At 43.8% G+C, this 18,679-nt stretch overlaps 1 protein-coding gene across 1 annotated transcript in view; it reads right to left on the reverse strand.

The window, feature by feature from the left end:
- The window catches only part of FRMPD4 (FERM and PDZ domain containing 4), a 541,790-nt gene extending 523,514 nt beyond the window's left edge, over positions 1-18,276 (reverse strand). The window contains exon 1 of the mRNA XM_039234277.1: positions 18,240-18,276. Within this exon, the coding sequence (XP_039090208.1) occupies positions 18,240-18,271 (32 nt within the window). The 5' untranslated portion in view covers positions 18,272-18,276. The remainder of the gene's footprint in view (positions 1-18,239) is intronic.
- Between the last annotated feature and the right edge of the window lie 403 nt (positions 18,277-18,679).

Genomic DNA, 18,679 nt, shown 5'->3' on the forward strand with positions numbered 1-18,679 from the left:
GTGCTGAGATGGTGCATGAAAAAGATGACAAGACCCAGAACCCTTGAATCCAGTTAACCAACCCTAAAATGGCCCTACCTCTGGATTTCTTCTCTTTCTCTCTCTTTGCTTTTTTTTTTTTAGAAATCTCCATACCCAACATGGGGCTCAAACTCATGACCCCAAGATCAAGGGTTGCTAGCTCTTCAGATGGAGCCAAGGAAACCAAAACTGGAGGCATCACAATCCTGGACTTCAAGCTGTATTACACAGCTGTCATCATCAAGACAGTAAGGTACTGGCACAAGAACAGACACTCAGATCAACGGAACAGAACAGAGAACCCAGAAATGGACCCACAAAATGTACGGCCAACTAATCTCTGACAAAGCAGGAGAGAATATCCAATGGAATAAAGACAGTCTCTTCGCAAATGGTGCTGGGAAAACTGGACAGTAACATGCAGAAAAATGAAGCTGGACCACTTTCTTACACCATTCACAAAAATGGATGAAAGACCTAAACATAAGACTGCAAGCCATCAAAATCCTAGAGGAGAAAGCAGGCAACAACCTCTTTGACCTTGGCTGCAGCAACTTCTTACTCAACACATCTCCAGAGGCAAGGGAAACAAAAGCAAAAATGAATTATTGGGACCTCATCAAAATAAAAAGCTTCTGCACGGGGAAGGAAACAACTTTAGCAAAACTAAAAGGCAACCAATGGAATGGGAAAAGATATTTGCAAAGGACATCAGATAAGGGGTTAGTATCCAAAATTTATAAAGAACTTATCAAAACTCAACACCCCAAAAACAAATAATCCAGTGAAGAAATGGGCAAAAGACATGAATAGACACTTCTCCAAAGAAGACATCCAGCTGGCTAACAGACACATGGAAAAATGCTCAACGTCACTCATCATCAGGGAAATACAAATCAAAACTACAATGAGATTACCCCTCACATCTGTTAGAATGGCTGACATTAACAACTCAGGCAACGACAGATGTTGGTGAGGATGTGGAGAAAGAGGGACTCTTTTTCACTGCTGGTGGGAATGCACACTGGTGCAGCCACTCTGGAAAACAGTATGGAGGTTCCTCAAAAAACTGAACTAGGGTAGAACTACCCTATAACCCAGCAATTGCACTACTGGGTATTTATCCAAGGGATACAGGTGTGCTGTTTCAAAAGGGCATATGCACCCCAATGTTTATAGCAGCCCTATCAACAATAGCCAAAGTATGGAAAGAGCCCAAATATCCATCGATGGTGAATGGATAAAGAGGATGTGGTACATATATACAATGGAGTATCACTCAGCAATCAAAAGGAATGAAATCTTGCCATTCGCAACTACATGGATAGAACTAGAGGGTATGATGCTAAGCGAAATTAGTCGGTCAGAGAAAAATAAATAGCATATAATTTCACTCATATGAGGAATTTAAAATACAAAACAGAATGAACATAAGGGAAAGGAAGCCAAAATAATATAAAAACAGGGAGGGGGACAAAACATAAGAGATTCTCAAATAGAGAGAACAAGCAGAGGGTTGCTGGAGGAGTTGGGGGGGGGTGGGCTACACAGGTGAGGGGCATTAAGGAATCTACTCCTGAAATCATTGTTGGCACTATATGCTAACTAACTTGGATGTAAATTTAAAAATTAAAAAAATATCCTGATACACATAGTAAGAGGGCATAATAAGGATGACATTTTTAACCTTAAAACATAGAAGCTATTTAGGTTATACAAGAACTACTAAGTATTGGTGTCCCTAAATAAACTCTACATCGTAGTGGAGCTTTGATGTGCAATTCCTAGTTGGTAGACACTGTAGGATGACTGAATAGGGCTGGCTGTGGTGGAGGGGCACATTCTCTTCTCCTTCTCTCCTCCCATATCTACTTTTCCAGTGTGGTTTCTACAGTTCCCTTCAAAGCACCCACCTCTCATAGCAAAACCACCAGTAAACAAAGGGGGAAACAGTCTATCAGCCATTTGCTCTGAATCCTTTACTACATCGCACGTGAGGATTAGTACATCTGCTTTGTGAGAAGGAAAGCGAGCACAGCAGGAAGAGTTAACCATATACAAGGTGATTTCTATTCAAGTTATCTGACATCTATTGAAGAGACAAGGTTGTTCACAATAAGAACATTCCTACAGAGAATCATCTGTAAGCAAAGTGATACTGTCTAGCATCCCACCTATGCAGAATTTCCAAAACCTCAAAGAGAAATATTTATATATCTAAATCTGTATCTACATATTCATTTTTAATTCTCTTCTCACCAAGCACCACTTGATATTTGATGACGTAGGACAAGGCTCAGCAAACTCTCTGTATAGGGGCCGATATTTTAGGCTTTGTGGATCATATACATGTTTTCATAGCAAGCATTCAGCTCTCCTAATGTATCAGGGAAGCAGCCACAGACAACACATAATGGGGAGGGCTGTGTGCCAATAAAACTTTATTTATGAGCACTTAAATTTGATTTTCATTGCTTCTCGGCCTTTTGGCTAAGATCAAGTGTAAATTAGATTTTCATAGGATTTTCACATGTTATGAAATATTCTTCTCCTTTTGATTTGAGGGAACCATTTAAACATGTAAAAATCATCCTTAGCTTTATACAAACATAGGCAACAAGTTGGAATTGGTCTGTACGCTGTAGCTGGCCAGCCCTCGATCCCTAACCGGGACACGGAAAAAAAATCGGGAATGACTTGTAGGTCAGAAATAAAACTATGAAATCGCCCCCCAGTATAGTTTTATGCATGTATCTTCTTATATTCTGATGATCTTCAACAAGCATTAACACATATACCTGTAGTAGACAATCTGACTGAACACATCACTATATTCTAGATCAATGGAAGTTATACATGACCACCACAATGGCACTACAATGAGGTCAACTAAAAAATGAACCACTAGAGAAGGATTAGGCACTTTATTGCCTCCTGCACGCATTCCATATACTTAGTTAAATAGCACTCTATTTTTCAGTCTGTCAACATGATCTCAACCGGAAAGCCAAATTATGAACTAATGGCACCATAATCAAATTACAGTCCTACAGTAAATATCCATCAATACATCCCTAGAAGGTGGATCTCTGAAACGCATCACATTGTCCCCTTTAGTGAGTGGAAGATTATCAGAAGATGAGGTTTTTAGTATTGCTGTCAAAAACTAATAAAATTTAAGTTTAAAAGCATATAAGATACACATTTCTTGTTGGGAAGTGAGGGACAAAAATATTTTTCTGCTTCTATTCCTATCTGAGAAAAGCTAATCTAGATAGGAAAACTGAAGGAATTTTGCTTCGGAGTACTCAATTCTATACAAAATGACAGCACTTTTTAAATGATATCATCTTCTGGCTTTGTCTGCATTTGCTAATAAAAATTACCATGAAAAGTTAATAGATCTAAAATTTCTATGATACCTTTTGGATATCTATCCTTAATGTATTGAAATATCTCTTATTTTCATTATTTCTGAATAGAGAAAACTAGGAATTTATAGGTTTGAATGGCCTGACTTAGCAATTTGTATTTTCATCCAGAGCAGATTTGTCACTATTTTATCATATTTGGGAGGATCGGATTTACCCAATTTATTTCTTTTGTCTTAAATAAACTTTCTTCTCTCCCTACCTCCCCGCTTCTATTTTTATTTATTTATTTATTAACATTTATTCAGTTTTTGACAGAGAGAGATACAGCACAAGCAGGGGAGGGGCAAAGAGAGAGAGGGAGACACAGAATCTGAAGCAGGCTCCAGGCTCCGAGCTGTCAGCATAGAGCCTGATGTGGGGCTCAAACTCACAAACTGTGAGATCATGACCTGAGCCGAAGTCGGCCGCTTAACACACTGAGCCACCCAGGTGCCCCATGTTTATAGTGGGCTCCATGCCCAATGTGGGGCTTGAACTAACGACCCTGAGATCCAGAGTCACGTGCTCTACTCACTGAGCCAGCCCTACCTCCCTCCATTCTTATAACACTTTTATTATTTTCTTCTGTATCATTTTACTATTTTTATGTAAATACATGCATGCTTACTAGTGTGTAATTTTTTATTTTCACGTAATATATATATTCTGGAGATCATTTTAAATCACTGAGTAGAATGTTCTTTTTTTCTTTGTTTATGACAATTGCATAGTGTTTCATGCTATTTTAATCTAAATTCTCCTAGGTGTACTTGGAATTTACTTATTCTATGGTACAACAATGGAATTTTACAAGTCGAATTAAATATAGAGAGGGTATCACACAATTTTCCCACTGTACAATGTGAGGAAACAAAGCCTTGACTTGCTGAAAATCCACCTGAAGTTCCAACCGTGAGTCAAGCTTTCCCCGTCACCACCTGCTCCATGTCTTGGCATGAGGCTCGTGTCTAGGACAAATTCTGCTTGTCAATTTTAATACCTGTGAGGAACTAGAATGCCCACAATTTTAGCATAAAATTTGAATATCATTTAATGGCATCTCAAACTACCTTCTGATTTTTATGAGTTTTGAAATACTCAGTATGCTGTTATTAATGCCATAAAAAAATGCCCATAATCCAAAGACTTAGATGTAAAGATATTCATTATGTCACAGGGTTCATCTGAGGCGAAACACTAGAAATGATGTAAATGTTAATCAAATAAGAAGTCGCTCAGTAAACTGTAGCATGTGTGGCTATGCATTTTATATTTATAAAGAATTTTCAATGATATAAAAACAATATTTTGTAAAAATGTTAAGTATAGGGTTGTAGATACATGATATTAATCAGGTAAAATAGATGGGAAGATTAAAGAAAATAGACAACGGTGATTATATCTGGCTGGTGACATTTCAAATATATTTATATATATTTTCCTTTGTATATTCTCTATGCTCAAAACTCTCTTCAAAACAGTGATGTCATTTTTACAATCAGAAAAACATGTTACAACACCTGCTGATGTTGTCTGGACCCTTGGATTTATGTAAGTATCCTATAAGCTTTTTTGAAATTCAAATTTACTTGTTAATAGGGTTCTTTCGTTCTAGGGTTCAAAAATCAAAATAAAATATAAAGTATGAATGAGGACATGGGGAGCAGTCCTTCTCACATATAATGCCCTGTTTCCAGGATTTATAGAGTTAAATTCTGTTATTGGTCTTTTGTGTACCCCTCCAGTCATTTTTAGGAACATGAAGAAGAAAACGTGTATGTTTAATCCTCCCTTATTTTTAAGTAGTTTTGTGCCTCACTCTTCTCACCTAACAATAAATATAGCCAAGGGTGGCTGACTGGCCCAGTCAGTGGAGCATGTGACTCTGGATCTCAGGGTCGAGAGTTCAAGCCCATGTTGGGCGTAAAGTTTATTTACAAAAATAAAATAGGGGCGCCTGGGTGGCTCAGTCAGTTAAGCGTCTGACTCTTGGTTTTGGCTTAGGTCATGGTCTTGCGTTCTGTGGGTTCAAGCCCCACAATGGGTTCCGCACTGACAGCACAGAGCCTGTTTCAGATTCTCTCTCTCTCTCCACCCCTCCCCTGTTTGTGCTCTTTCTCAAAATAAATGAATAAACTTTAAACATGAAATAAATAAATAAAATGTGTGCATTAAAAATGAATGAGTGAATGAATGAATGAATGAAGAGATCTTCCTATATCACTGCATTGAGCATTTCCTTGTACTATTCCCCACTGCTGTACTGTAGCTCATGTTCTGTTTAAGCAAAGTTCTCATGCTCATTTCTTAAAATTTCCTCGTTTAGTGTGATATTAAAAAAAAAAAATACAGAGGAGCCTGGGTGGCTCAGGTGGTTAAGCATCCTACTCTTGGTTCCTACTCAGGTCATGATCTCACGGTTCACGGGATCGAACCCCGCATTGGGCTCCATGCTGATGGCACAGGACCTGCCTGGGATTCTCTCTCTTGGCCCCCTCACTGTGCACTCATGCACTCTCTCTCAAAATAAATAAACGTAATACAATAAAAGGGTAATATAAAAACCAACTGTTGGTCAAATATGTGCACTTCATATACTTATTTTTAAGATTTTTAAGTAAGCTCTATATCCAACATGGGGCTGTAACTCATAACCCCAAGATCAAGCGTAGTATGCTCCATGACCTGAGCCAGCCAGGTGCCCCTAATATGTGCACTTGAAATAAAAAAAAAAAAAATTATGTCTATTTATTTTTGAAAGTGAGAGAGACAGAGCACGGATGGTGAAGGGGCAATGAGAGAGGGAGACACAGAATCTGAAGCAGGCTCCAGGCTCTGAGCTGTCAGCACAGAGCCCTATGTGAGGCTTGAACTCATGAGACTTGGGATCATGACCTGAGCCAAAGTCGGATGCTGAACCGACTGGGCCACCCAGGGGCCTCTAAATATGTGCACTTCAGCAAAACAGTGCCTTTCATTTGGTATAGTGAGTAGTCCCCTTTCCATTTCTTTTGTTTACTCAATGTACTGTATGCCAGATACCCAGATCATAGATTCTTTAATAAGACATTTAAGTACCGAAAGTCTCATTATCAAATCTTTAGGTATATTACAGGCATTAGTACGACTCCCCAGTGGCGGTAGAGGAGCAGTATGTATAACTGGAGAAGACTAGGAGAAGGGAGGAAAAGAAAACAAATGTGAGAATGAGAGGTTTTGGCGGGGGCTACGACGGTAGGCAGAGTTCCTTGCTTCATGTCCAACAGCACAAGCACTGGAGGCAGACCCTCAAGGTCGGGAGCAGCAGGCTTTGCTGAAGGCAGCACGAGAGCCACCATAGCTGTGATAACCCGTATGTGACACCATGTGACAGCACGGTTTCACTTGGATTCATTCGTGATTCACCAAATACTCAGTATCTGCTCTGAACCAAGGAGGTGCCACACAAAGGGGGTTTTCCCCTCAAACAGCTCAGGAGACCCGATCCCAAACTGGAGTGAATTATGATACACCGTGCACTAGTCAACTATTGTCAAAGTAATGCCGTGTAATGAAACGCCCGAAACTCGGCGCCTGCCAATAAGAAGCATGTTTTCCTGCTCACAGGTGTGCGAGATGGTGCTGCACCAAGTGAATTCAGCTTCTGGGACCAATACACTGCCCAGGGAGTTCCTTATATGGCAACGCTAGATGCAAAAAAGAAATGCACACGGCCTCTTAAGGCCTTCTACCAAAATTGGTACTCTATGACCCTGGCCCACCTTCTGTTGGCCAAAACAAGTCACAAGCCCAAGAGCAATGTGGCAGGCAAGGTTATCCACCTCCAGCAGGAGGAACTGGACGTCACATAGAAGAGGCCTGGATTTAGGAGGGTTTAAGAATTGGGAACAAGTGGAGCACCTGGGTGGCTCAGTCTGTTAAGTGTCTGACTCTTGATGTTGGCTCAGGTCATGATCCTAGCACTGTGAGATAGAGCCCCACATCAGGCTTTGTGCTGAGCATCAAGCCTGCTTAAGATTCTGTACCCTCCAGGTGATGGGCATGAAGGAGGGCACTTGTTGGGATGAGCACTGGGTGTTATATGGAAACCAACTTGACAGTAAACTATAAAAAAAGAAAAAGAAAAAAAAAGATTCTGCACCCCCATATCTCTCTCAAAAAAAAAAAAAAAAGAGAGAGAGAGTGTGTGTGAGAGAGAGAGAGAGAATTGGGAACAAAGAGCAATCCACCACATAGTGAAGAAATGTCACAATGTCCAGCACTGACTGACTACACAGCTGGACTACATTTCCCAGTGATCCTTGCGGTTGTATGTAAGCAGGGTCTTGATTAATGGCGTGTGGGTAGAATGATACATTTCAATTCCAGGCATGGCCTTTCAAAACCGCCCAGGCAATCTTTCCCCACTTCTACCCCCTCATCTGCCAGCTCTATGTTGATGGGCAGGGCCACCTTGAATCTCAAGCTGAAGATGAAAAAGCCTCAATCTTGCAGGTCCTCTGAACGTGTCTCACAGAGTCCCTCCCATCAGGAATACCTGTTTGGGGCTCCAAGTCAGCAGAGATAAGCCACTAGAAACTGAGGGGTTGAACCATCAAAGCAGTTAGATTATCTAAACAAACCAAAGATGCTAGGCAAGTCATTTAAGCCAGGACTGGAAAGTTAGAGAAGGCTACACAGAACAATCTTAGACTGAAAATGAAAACATACAAAAATAAAACACGAAAAAACCCCACCTGAAAACATAAGAGACAAAGAGTACTTTTTCAGGTGGAAAGGAGACAAGGTGAAGACTGTTCTGGACAAAGTGAAGACTCTATACAAAGGCTCAGAGGTGTGATCTCATTTAGGACTTCTAAAGTTCAACATGTAAATAAATAAACCAACAAACAAATAAGTAAATAAAATAAAGTTCAACACAGAGGTAGGGGGTCTGTGTGTGTATGTGTGTGTACGTGTTGGTGTGTAAAAATGTGTGCACATGTGCGTTTGGTGGTTGAGTGGGAAGTTAAGGCTGGGAAAGAAAACTCACAAATGTCCAGAAGGTGTCGAGGGGAAAAAAGGCCAACCCCACAAGGGAGGAGATAAAGAATGGGGAATTTGCTGCAAGGACAGTGAGGGGTGAGGAGATAGCATAGAGTCACATTTTAGAAAACTTCCAAATTCCCCCTCAAGTGGTATGATAAGTGCTGAGAGGTAAACCACCCCCCACCCACCCAGAGAAAAGACGGCAAGGCTGGCTGGGTGTGGGGTGCCCCTCCCCCCCAACCCCATCCACCCTTTCCCATCCCAGCAACACACCCGGGCAAACGCCGGGGGTCACAGCTCTAGCCCCAGAGGGGAATGTGCCCACTGAGCCGAACAGTAAAATCCTCCTGTGAAGGGCAGACAGTGAACAGGGTGGGCCTTGCCAGCCAGGTGGTCTCTCTCACAACTATTTGACTCTGCAGAAAGCCACCACAGACAGCATAGAAACAGAGGAGCAAGGCCGTGTTCCAATAAAACTTTATTTATAAAGCTTGGTAGTAAAGTTCCTATAAAATAAGTAAATAAACATATAAGCAAGGGAAAGAAATCAGGTGGCCCAGGCCACAGAGGGAAACATTGCCCCCAGCCGCAACTCAGTCAGATACCTGAGGGGCTTATGACGAGGAATTTCATGAGAGACAAGCACCCTGGACTCGTTAGAAGGCCCATTGTAAAATCACCCCAGTTAGACAGATGAGCCAAGGCAGAATCAACATAACAGGCAGGAATTAGCCAGATGGCTTCACGTTCCCCAGCAGGGCAGTCGCCCACCAGGCAAGAGCCGGCCGGCTAAGTGTATAAATACACTCCTCGCTACATGCGCTGGGCAGTTTCACAATTTTAGGAACTCTGGCCTATTGTTTCTTTAAAGCTCATCTTTGTCAGAAAATTATCACGTCCTTATTTTTTTGTTTGTTTATTTAGCTTTGGGAGAGAGAAGAGACAGAGCACAAGTAGGGGAGAGGCAGAGACACAGGGAGAGAATCCCAAGCAGGCTCCAGGCTCTGAGCTGTCAGCCCAGAGCCCCGGAGATCATGGCCTGAGCCAAAGTCGGACACTTAACCGAGTGAGCCACCCAGGCGTCCCTATCATGTCCTTATTTTTAATTAAGGAAACCTCACACAATTTATGAAACCTCTGAAAATGACCAAAATAAAAACTTAAAACCCTATAGTAAATTGTAATTGAAGGGAAGTTGCTTTTCCTTTTCAAACTTGAGCAATATTTCTTTCATAAAAATGATAGTATTTTCCTATCATTCAAAAAGGGCTTCCTAAAATAAAAACATACTGACATCTATAAAAACCCATTTAGCACAACCATAATTTTGCTGTGGAGCTGATAACAGTAACATGCAGATTTCTTAGCCGTCTGAGTCGGTGACTTTTTACCATCAATCAAAGGGGGGAAAATGCTTCAAAGGTCAAAACAGAAATAAAAGTTTATTCTTCAAGACCAAGTCTAAAAGCAGTCCATTTATTTTTAATGTGTGTACTCCTTTACACTTCTGAGTTACTGATCATGATAATGGTTCAGCTAAACAAACGATGAGGACTTACTTGCAAGAAGTATTCGAATGGGTCGTGTAGAACTGTACCCACTGATTATTTAGTATATTTATTGTATGCCAAATCCCATAAACCACACTGGAAAATGGATTTCCATAAGAAGAATTCAGGCAGGAAACCTTTCTCATCTCTTTGCCGGGAAAAAATGGGAATGTTAACTTTTGTTATCTAAAACGAAGGCTTAGATTTCTTCAAGATGATTTTCACAGCATTAGTACATAATGACCTAAATCGCTCACAAGCAAGGCAGCAAACTTTTGAGATGTTTTCGCTGTGCCCAATGCGGTCTGTGGTTTTTTGTTACAATGCCCTCAGTCAAACCATAAGAAAGTTGGGTTAAACTCAACTCCACACTAATTGTGCAGTCTACTTCCAGTCCTCTGCCTACAACTAAACCCACTTATCTAGTTTTCTTTCCATTTGGAAAAAGATTAATGAAGGTCATCCGCCTTTAGGACCAGATAGCTCAAGTATACTGTAAGGAAATACCACGCACTCTCCCATGGACTTGTTTATCAGTGCACGGGTGCGTGTCGATGGAGGCTGTACTGATATATTTTCCATTCACGCTAAAGTAGAAGTTTAAAGGCCTACAGAAAGCAAGTGTCACTCTCACAAGTAACTCCCCAACACAAAGAAAGCAGGCCACCCTAGTGACCGCAGAATAACTATGCAGAATTGTCCCTGGTGCAACAAATACCAGAAGGGCAATTATGTCCACGTTTAATGGTTGGCATCCAACAGTTAAATAAATAATTTGACAAGGCACCTGGGTGGCTCAGTTGGTTGAGCGTCAGACTTCGGCTCAGGTCATGATCTCACGGTTCGTGGGTTCAAGCCCCGTGGCGGGCTCTGTGCTGACAGCTAGCTCAGAGCCTGGAGCCTGTCTTTGGATTCTGCGTCTCCCTCTCTCTGACCCTCCCCTGCTCACGCTGTCTGTCTCTCTCTCTCTCATAAACAAACAAACAAATAAATAAATAAATAAAACATTTAAAAAATTGACATCAGGGGCGCCTGGGTGGCTTGGTCGGTTAAGCATCCGACTTCCGCTTGGGTCATGATCTCACGGTTTGTGGGTTCGAGCCCCACGTCGGGCTCAGTGCTGACTGCCAGCTCAGAGCCTGGAGCCTGTTTCAGTCTGTGACTCCCTCTCTCTCTGACCCTCCCCTGCTCACGCTGTCTCTCTCTCTCCTAGAAATAAATAAAAACATTAAAAAAATTTTTAAAAACATTGACATCAGAAGTTTAAATATAAATGAGGTCTGCATTAATTGTGAATGTACATTAGTGAATTCATGTGTTCAGTATGCTAAGTTTTGTGCTGACAAAGTTTCTCTCCTTAACCAAACTCTAGCCAGGCTCCTTTGAGCCCTTTCTCAACTAGACTTCAACCTTGGTCTATCAAGACCTGAACAAACGCTAACTTGGTTTCTAACAGTTCAGGGACGTACCCCTAGGATGACTCCGGCCTCTCCACCCCCTCTGCCCCTGCCAGCTCCCCCTTCAAATGCCTGCCTGGGAAAATGCAAGGCTGCCGCAAGAATTTACTGTTTTTTTCCAGCCAACAGGGGAAGATAGGGTCCTGGTCTCCCAGCCTCTGCGGGAGGGGAGGAGCCTGCGTTGCATAAGGGCTGCTTAGCAAACCCAGATTGGTTTCACATGGACCAACCTCCCCCCTCAGGTCTGGTACTTCTTCACTTCCCTGCCTCACCTGAGTCCTAGAACACCCCCTTCCTATTCCCTCACTGTGCCTTTAAAATGCCCGGTCACCTTGAATTCACGACCCTGAGATCAAGAGTAGCCTGCTCTACTGACTGAGACAGCCAGCCCGGTGCTCCAGTGTTTCATATTTCCTGGTATTATTGTACATGTTATTTTTTAAATTTCAATTTCCAATTGTTCACTGCTAATGTATAAAGAATACAGTTGATTTTTGTACATTGGTCTTGTATCCTGCAATCTTGTGACACATTAATTTTATTAGCTTTTTTCATTGGGTTTTCCACTAGATACTCGTATGGTCTTAAAATAAAGACAGTTTTACTTCTTCCTTTCCAAAAAAAAAGTAATGATAAAAAAATAAAATAAAATAAAATAAAATGCCCAGTCACCTCTGTACAAACTGAAGTTGTGTTACATTTACACGGGACTCTTCCCTGTTACAATACTTTTATTACTGCCTAAAATCTGTCCTTCCTGCTTTAAGTAGTGTCTGACCTTGCTGTTCATTGGCAGTGTGTAATTGGTTACACTTGTGCCCATGTACACGTGCTGGTAATGTAAAGAAGAAAAAATAGGAAAAGGCATTATTTAGCCCAGAGCTTCCTATGAAAGACCCGGTAGTAAATCCTTTAGGCTCTGTGAGCCATAAGGTCTTGTACATCTACTGAACTTGGCTGTGGAAGAGCAAATGTAGCCACAGACAATATATACATCCGTGAGCATCGTTGTGTTGTAATAAAACTTTATTTATGGATGCTGACACTTGAATTCCATACCATTCTTTTTCTGATTTTTATTAACCATTAAAACAATTTTTAATTTTAAAAGCCATTCTATATGAAAACAGTCAGCAAGCCAGATTTGGCCCATAGGCCGTAAGTTTGCCACCCCCTGGTTTAACCTATTTATACTTTTCTTCCCTTGCTACGATTAGCTCCCCAAGTTCAAGATCATTTGATGGTAAGCTTAGTAGATTTCAAACTATATTCTCAAAAATGCTTTCCATTTTTCCTCTTGAGCCAACTACAAAATCAGTGATTTTAAGTCAATTATTAGTATAAATTTCTACCTCATCAATAATGTATGTTCTCTCACAGCTAACTTCCATGGAAAGCTCCAAATGGAATAATAAAGTAATAAAGTTGAACAGTGCATCTGTGTGTGTGTGTGTGTGTGTGTGTGTGTGTGTGTGAGTGTGTTTGAAGAGAGAATGAATATCTATAAGGTCCATAAGCAAAGTGAGACTTTTCAGGTCATGCATTTAACACACAAGTAAATTCCACTGCAGGTGACAATCTCTATCAAACTCTGAAAGCAAGCAGGTGAAATTCACTCACCCCAAAGAGAGAGAGAGGGAGGGGGAGAGAGAGAGAGAGAGAGACAGAGAGACAGAGAGAGAGATGGGGAGAGGGAGAGAGGAAAAGAGACAGACGCTTGAAATGTTATATAGCCTCAACTAGACATCTTCCCACCCCCCAGAATTGCTAGCAACTAGACTTTCACAGCTGCAAACCACCAACCCCTGGGAAACTCGAGTTAAATATTCCTAAAACAGGAATCTAGTTCTGTTATGAAACTGTTCATCATTTCACCTCCTGACAGTCACGGAAATCAGCAGAACTCAGAAAGGACTCAGATGACGAGCAAGTAGCATTTTTAATAAAATTCAAATCTAGAGTCTTTGGGGGGGGGGGTTTGGTTGCCAGCCTCTAGAGCTCACTATTATCAGCAATATTAATGCAATTACTCGGGTAAAAAGGGGGGAGATGCGAGAAATATGATCTTTCACGTTGCTTCTTTAACTTCCCTTCTCCCCCAGGAAATGAACTGTGAACAAGGTAAAGGTAAAAAACAGAAGTTCTGTAGTCTCTAAATAGGCTTTACATAAAAATCTGAGGAGGCTATACATACGTATTTTTATCCTTCCTCAAATGTATCACCCTGGAACAAAATTATTATTACAGGTATCAGTCACTCAAAATAACCCATGCAACTGCGTGACAATGTGAAAATAGAGCAGCCTTCAAGTTTCCCTACACTATAAGAAATAATCTCCGTATTAATAAATGGGACCCAGTCATTATCTCAAAGTGGGCCACTGTGCGTCAAGAGAAGAAATGAAGTCAAGCTATTCAATCCCTGAAAGCATCCCTCAGTTTAATAACACCCCTATGAGTTTTGGGTTTCAAATCGCCTCCCTCAGGTGAAGGGGGCATAATCATATGTTTTTCTACTGAACTGCATTCTTCTATAAACATTTCAGAAAGTGCATCTGCTTTACAAATGAAATAGTCGATACAAAGAGCAGTAACAATAAAAATATATGCCTATTTTATACTATTACTGGTTTATAAGGCAATCATCTGTAATACTCTCATCTACAAGGATGAAAAATGATATATAACTGTTACCAAGGAAACAGTGAAGTAAAATTGCATGTAAACTATCAAACAGTTTAATACCCAGAAAATTAGAAGAACAAGAAAAAACCCCCTCCAGACAGAACCAGGATACACTGTACCACCCACGACGGATGCATCAGATGGTCACGACGGTCATCAGATGGCACTGAATTCTTGAGGGGCAATTTGAATTCTGATTTTTCACATGATTAAAAGGGCAGCAATTCTGGGAACAAGTGGTTAAAAGTGGGTACTTTGAGAAGTCAAAATATTCTATTAATTCCAGTGTGGATTAATATTCTCTCAGAATTCTCTGTAATTACCACTGTCTTTACTGGCAGACAGGACATTTAGCAAGTAGAAGGTATGCTTTCTCCAGCAAACGCTTTCTGAATTAACATTTAGGAACTCAAGTTCTTGGGAACCAAAGACCAGGCCTGAGGTAACTGTGTGTTTGCCTCTAAACCACGAGAATTTTAAGCACTCAAGTAACCACGCTGATCAAAGCTAAATCCTTTAGGAAGATTATCCATTCTGAAATCAGGAAAATCCTGCAGTGTAAGCACTTTCATACTTCACCTTTGAGAAAAGAACTTGGTTTCTGTAACAGTGTTTAAAACACACACACACACACACACACACACACACACACACACGTCTTTATTCCTACAAGGGCAGGAAGCAGCAGCTGTAAACATGTGTTTCTGCACGCTGATGACCGTCTACAGGTACTATTTCAGCTTGGGGACCATCGCTGAGCTCACACTGAGCAACAAGAAGTATGCCTATGGATGAAGGATTTCTTAATGGGCACATAAGCTCAGAACATGTGCAGTTTCTCTCTTTAGAATAAACACTCGGATTTGGATCATGTTGAGGACAGAAAGTGAAATTCACACTCATTTACTAAATTCTAACCTCTCTTTAAAATAAGATACTAATCCCCCACAGCCTGGCTTGGGTTTTGCAAAAGCTCAGATTTGTGAATATCACGAAGGCATCCTAGAATTTAGTAAAAGGAGTATAAGCCATCTTTTCACGGACAGACAGCACTGTCCTCTCCCAAACTCCAAAGTTTAAGGACTAAATCTAGGCTCTAGATGCTTTTAACATTTATCATTTTTAGCATTTGAGGCCACCAAAATCCACGTTGGTGACTTTAAACTGTACTGGTGAACTTCTCCTTCCCTTCGGCAATCTCTGTCCATCACACAGACGGCACAAGGCAATCACTAAACTGTTGCTCACTGCCGTTTACCATCCATGGTTTGTGATTTGACAGCTGTTTATAAACCAGCCATCAGCAGAAGCATGCAGGAAGTTAACAGAACAGAGGTGTGAAGCCATGGCCCTCTAGGATATTGACGTGAAACCAAACAATTTGCCTCACTACAATCATCCACCGTTTGACATTACCAGTGCTCTGATGTGCAGGGAAACGCCTCTTCGTGGGCTGCTCCAAGATACATACATTTACCCCTCAGCTGTATACCTCATGTCTACCCAGGCTAAGTACCACTGGAGCCCTTTCCCGGGAAAATCTGCTGTGACATGAAGACTGACTCGTGCGAGTAGAGAGGGAAGGTGGAGATGGGCAAGAAGAACAAATAAAGACCTGTGGATGTCGGTCAAAGGCGTGTCTGAAAGGCAATGTCCTGATCGAAAGGTTCCGAAATGGCCCCCATGTGATGCAGCAACGCAAAGCCAACCTACCTTTCTGATTTGGGCCATCGGAGGCTGCTCACCTTTGCCTGGTACAGTCAACCCATCCCACCCTGCCACTAAGGAATAACGGATGGCACAGAACTATTCTCTTGTAATTGCAAAGGAGTCTAAGTCGCAGCCTGGGACACTCTTTCTGCCTACCTCCTCGGGCCACGGCGACTGCTATAAAGAGCCGAGCTCAAGGGGAAGAATCCTCCCCTCCTCCTTCCAAAGATGGGGGGGGGGCGGCAGAAAGGTGGAGCACGGTCTTCTAAGACTTCTGATACCAGTCACTTCCCACTTAATGCCACACTGCAGGAAGTACGGACCTATTCCCAGGGTTCGATGAAGACTGTGGAAGCATAAGCAGGGCAGAACACAGACGGCGAATGCTCTGACCAGGTGATACCTAGGAGGCCAAAGAGTGGAAATCCTCTTCCTCTATTGGCACTGCCAGAGAAATCTGGCCTGAATCGATGATTTTTCTGCTGTTTTAACAACATGGCCACTTGGAAGCAAATTCCCAAATCTTTAAGGCCTGGGACTACACAGTTACCCAAAGAAAGGCAAAAGGTCCCTCTCTTCGGGCTCCCTGTCTTCAGCATCTAGGTCACGGCTGGGAACACGGAGCAGTTACCCCCCATCAACCTGCAAGCTGAATTTTCAGGGCGCGGAGGTCTAATTTAGGGGTGGGGGCCAGGGGCCCACTTTTGATCACTGCCGCTTGGAAAGCACGGACCCAAACTCTACGCACTCTGGCTTTCCCTAGCAGTAGCAATTACAACCATCTTCTCCTGGCCCTGGATTATACATGTGACCCCAGGCACCACCAGGGCTTTTCCTAAACGAAAACAAACTGTCATGAATATTGGTGGGGACCCGAGGGTGTGCATGGTGTGTGTGTGTGTGTGTGGTCTACACCCGCCAATGCACGAGCCCCACCAGCCACTGGGAGAGAAGTTGAACGCAGCAGCCCCTGGCCACCTCGTCTCAGTCCTTTCTTAAGCCCCGCTGCTCTCTCCAGCTTCTGCTTGTCCCCGAGCCTCCCGAAAAATAAAGCACCAAGTTGCCGGCTGCGGCGGCCCCGGGTGCAAATGAACCGGCGCAGCCCCTACCTCGAGAGCTTTGCAATCTTCACAAAGCTGAAGACATCCATGCAGGCAGCCGGGCACCCCGAGCACCGAGGCTGCGGCGCCCCTTCTCACGCCAGCAACGGCAGCCCCATGGCCGGCCGGGACCTCAGCGCGCCCCGGGGCTCGAGTGGCGGCGACGGTGGGTGGCGGCGGTGGACCTGGAGAGCCCGCACCTGGAGGCGGTGGCTGCTACCCCCCTCCGGCCGTGAGCTGCGTGTGCATCCCAGAGCCGGACCATTGACGGGCGTGTTGACCATTGAGTGTTGGAAAACTCAATGGAGAAGGGGCCGGGGAGGGTGCAAGGCGCGGGGAGGCGGGGAGGGCGGCCCGGGGCGAGTGCGTCCCGGCCTCGGGGACCGCCGGGCGCCCTGGGGAGCCGAGGCCCGGGCGAGGGGCGCTTGCTCCCGCTGCCCAGCCCGCCGGCCCGGCTGCCCCGCGTGCGGAGGAGCGCAGACTGAGCCGGGAGGTGGCGGGCGAGCCTGGCACGCGCGCACGCACCCCTCGCGGCACTGCAGCTGCCTCCCTGCCTCCTTCCCCAAGCTGAGTCCCTTCTCCTCTCCCCACCCCCACCCGCGGGGAAGGGAGGGGGCTCTCCTGTCACCAGCTGCGTGTGCCTCCAGATCCGAAAGATTGATCTAACAGTCTCGGGCACACCGGGGACAGGGAACGCTACCCCCTCCCTCCCCAAGCCGAAGGAGAGCCGTGCAACCGCAGGTTGCCCAAAGCCTTGGTATGTTCCATAAACAAAACTAGCGATGGGGAAGGAGCGGGGATGATCCAGGCTGGATGGTCTGTCAGGGGGAAGGGGAGGGGGATGCCCAGCACAGCGGGGGCTCTGTGTGGAGAGCACAGAGGTCCCACCGCTTCCCCCAACCACTGGAGCTAGACACGACAGCTGGGCTGGCTGGGAAGGTGTGTCTTTGGACATCAGCACGGGGGGTGGGGTAGGGGGAGCGTTAGAGAAATCAGAAAATAAGAACGGGAAGCGTCTGGAGGGGCGGAGGGTGCACACAGCTGCTTCTCACTACAGGGGTACGGAGAGGAGGGTCCCAGGAGCCAGTGGGGGGTGGGGAGGGCTACGATGAGTGGGGTTCACAATCTAAAGGAAGAGAAGAGATGAGAATGGGGGTCTGGAAGGCAGCTGAGATGCTTTCTCAAATTGAGCAGCCGGTAAAAAAGGAAAAACAACCAAAAAAGCAAAAAACCTTACTCATAAAAACAAAACCACAGAAACATAAATTAACTCACCTTAGGCAGAGTAAACTCCAAGTTGCAGCCATGTAGAACTCCTAGCCTTCCCTTTTACATAATTATCTTGGATAATCGCCCCTCTTCATTAACTCAGTTCCATCTCCCCGGAGGCTCAGGCTTCTCGGGGCCTCTTATTCTTGTTCTTTCTCTTGGAGTCTCAAGGCCTCTTCTCCGAAATCCTTTAAAATCTCTCCCCAGACTCTCTGAAGGTCAGATGGTTGCACAAAGTGTGTGTTCTCCCACCCAGAAGCGTTCACCTGATGGCAGGGCCACTGCAAAGAAAAGATGCCACCCCCGAAATGTTGGAGGATCTGGTCAGTGCGCTTTTAGCTCTCTGAGGGGATTAGGGAAAAGGAAATAGCTTTAAAGTTCCCAGACTTCTGCTCCTCTCCGGCTCTGTTGCTGTATTTAAAGTCTTCAGCATTCGGGTCTAGTAT

This window comes from Hyaena hyaena, unplaced genomic scaffold (assembly GCF_003009895.1).
Source record: "Hyaena hyaena isolate Hyena2069 unplaced genomic scaffold, ASM300989v1 scaffold_85, whole genome shotgun sequence".
Classification (NCBI taxonomy): domain Eukaryota; kingdom Metazoa; phylum Chordata; class Mammalia; order Carnivora; family Hyaenidae; genus Hyaena; species Hyaena hyaena.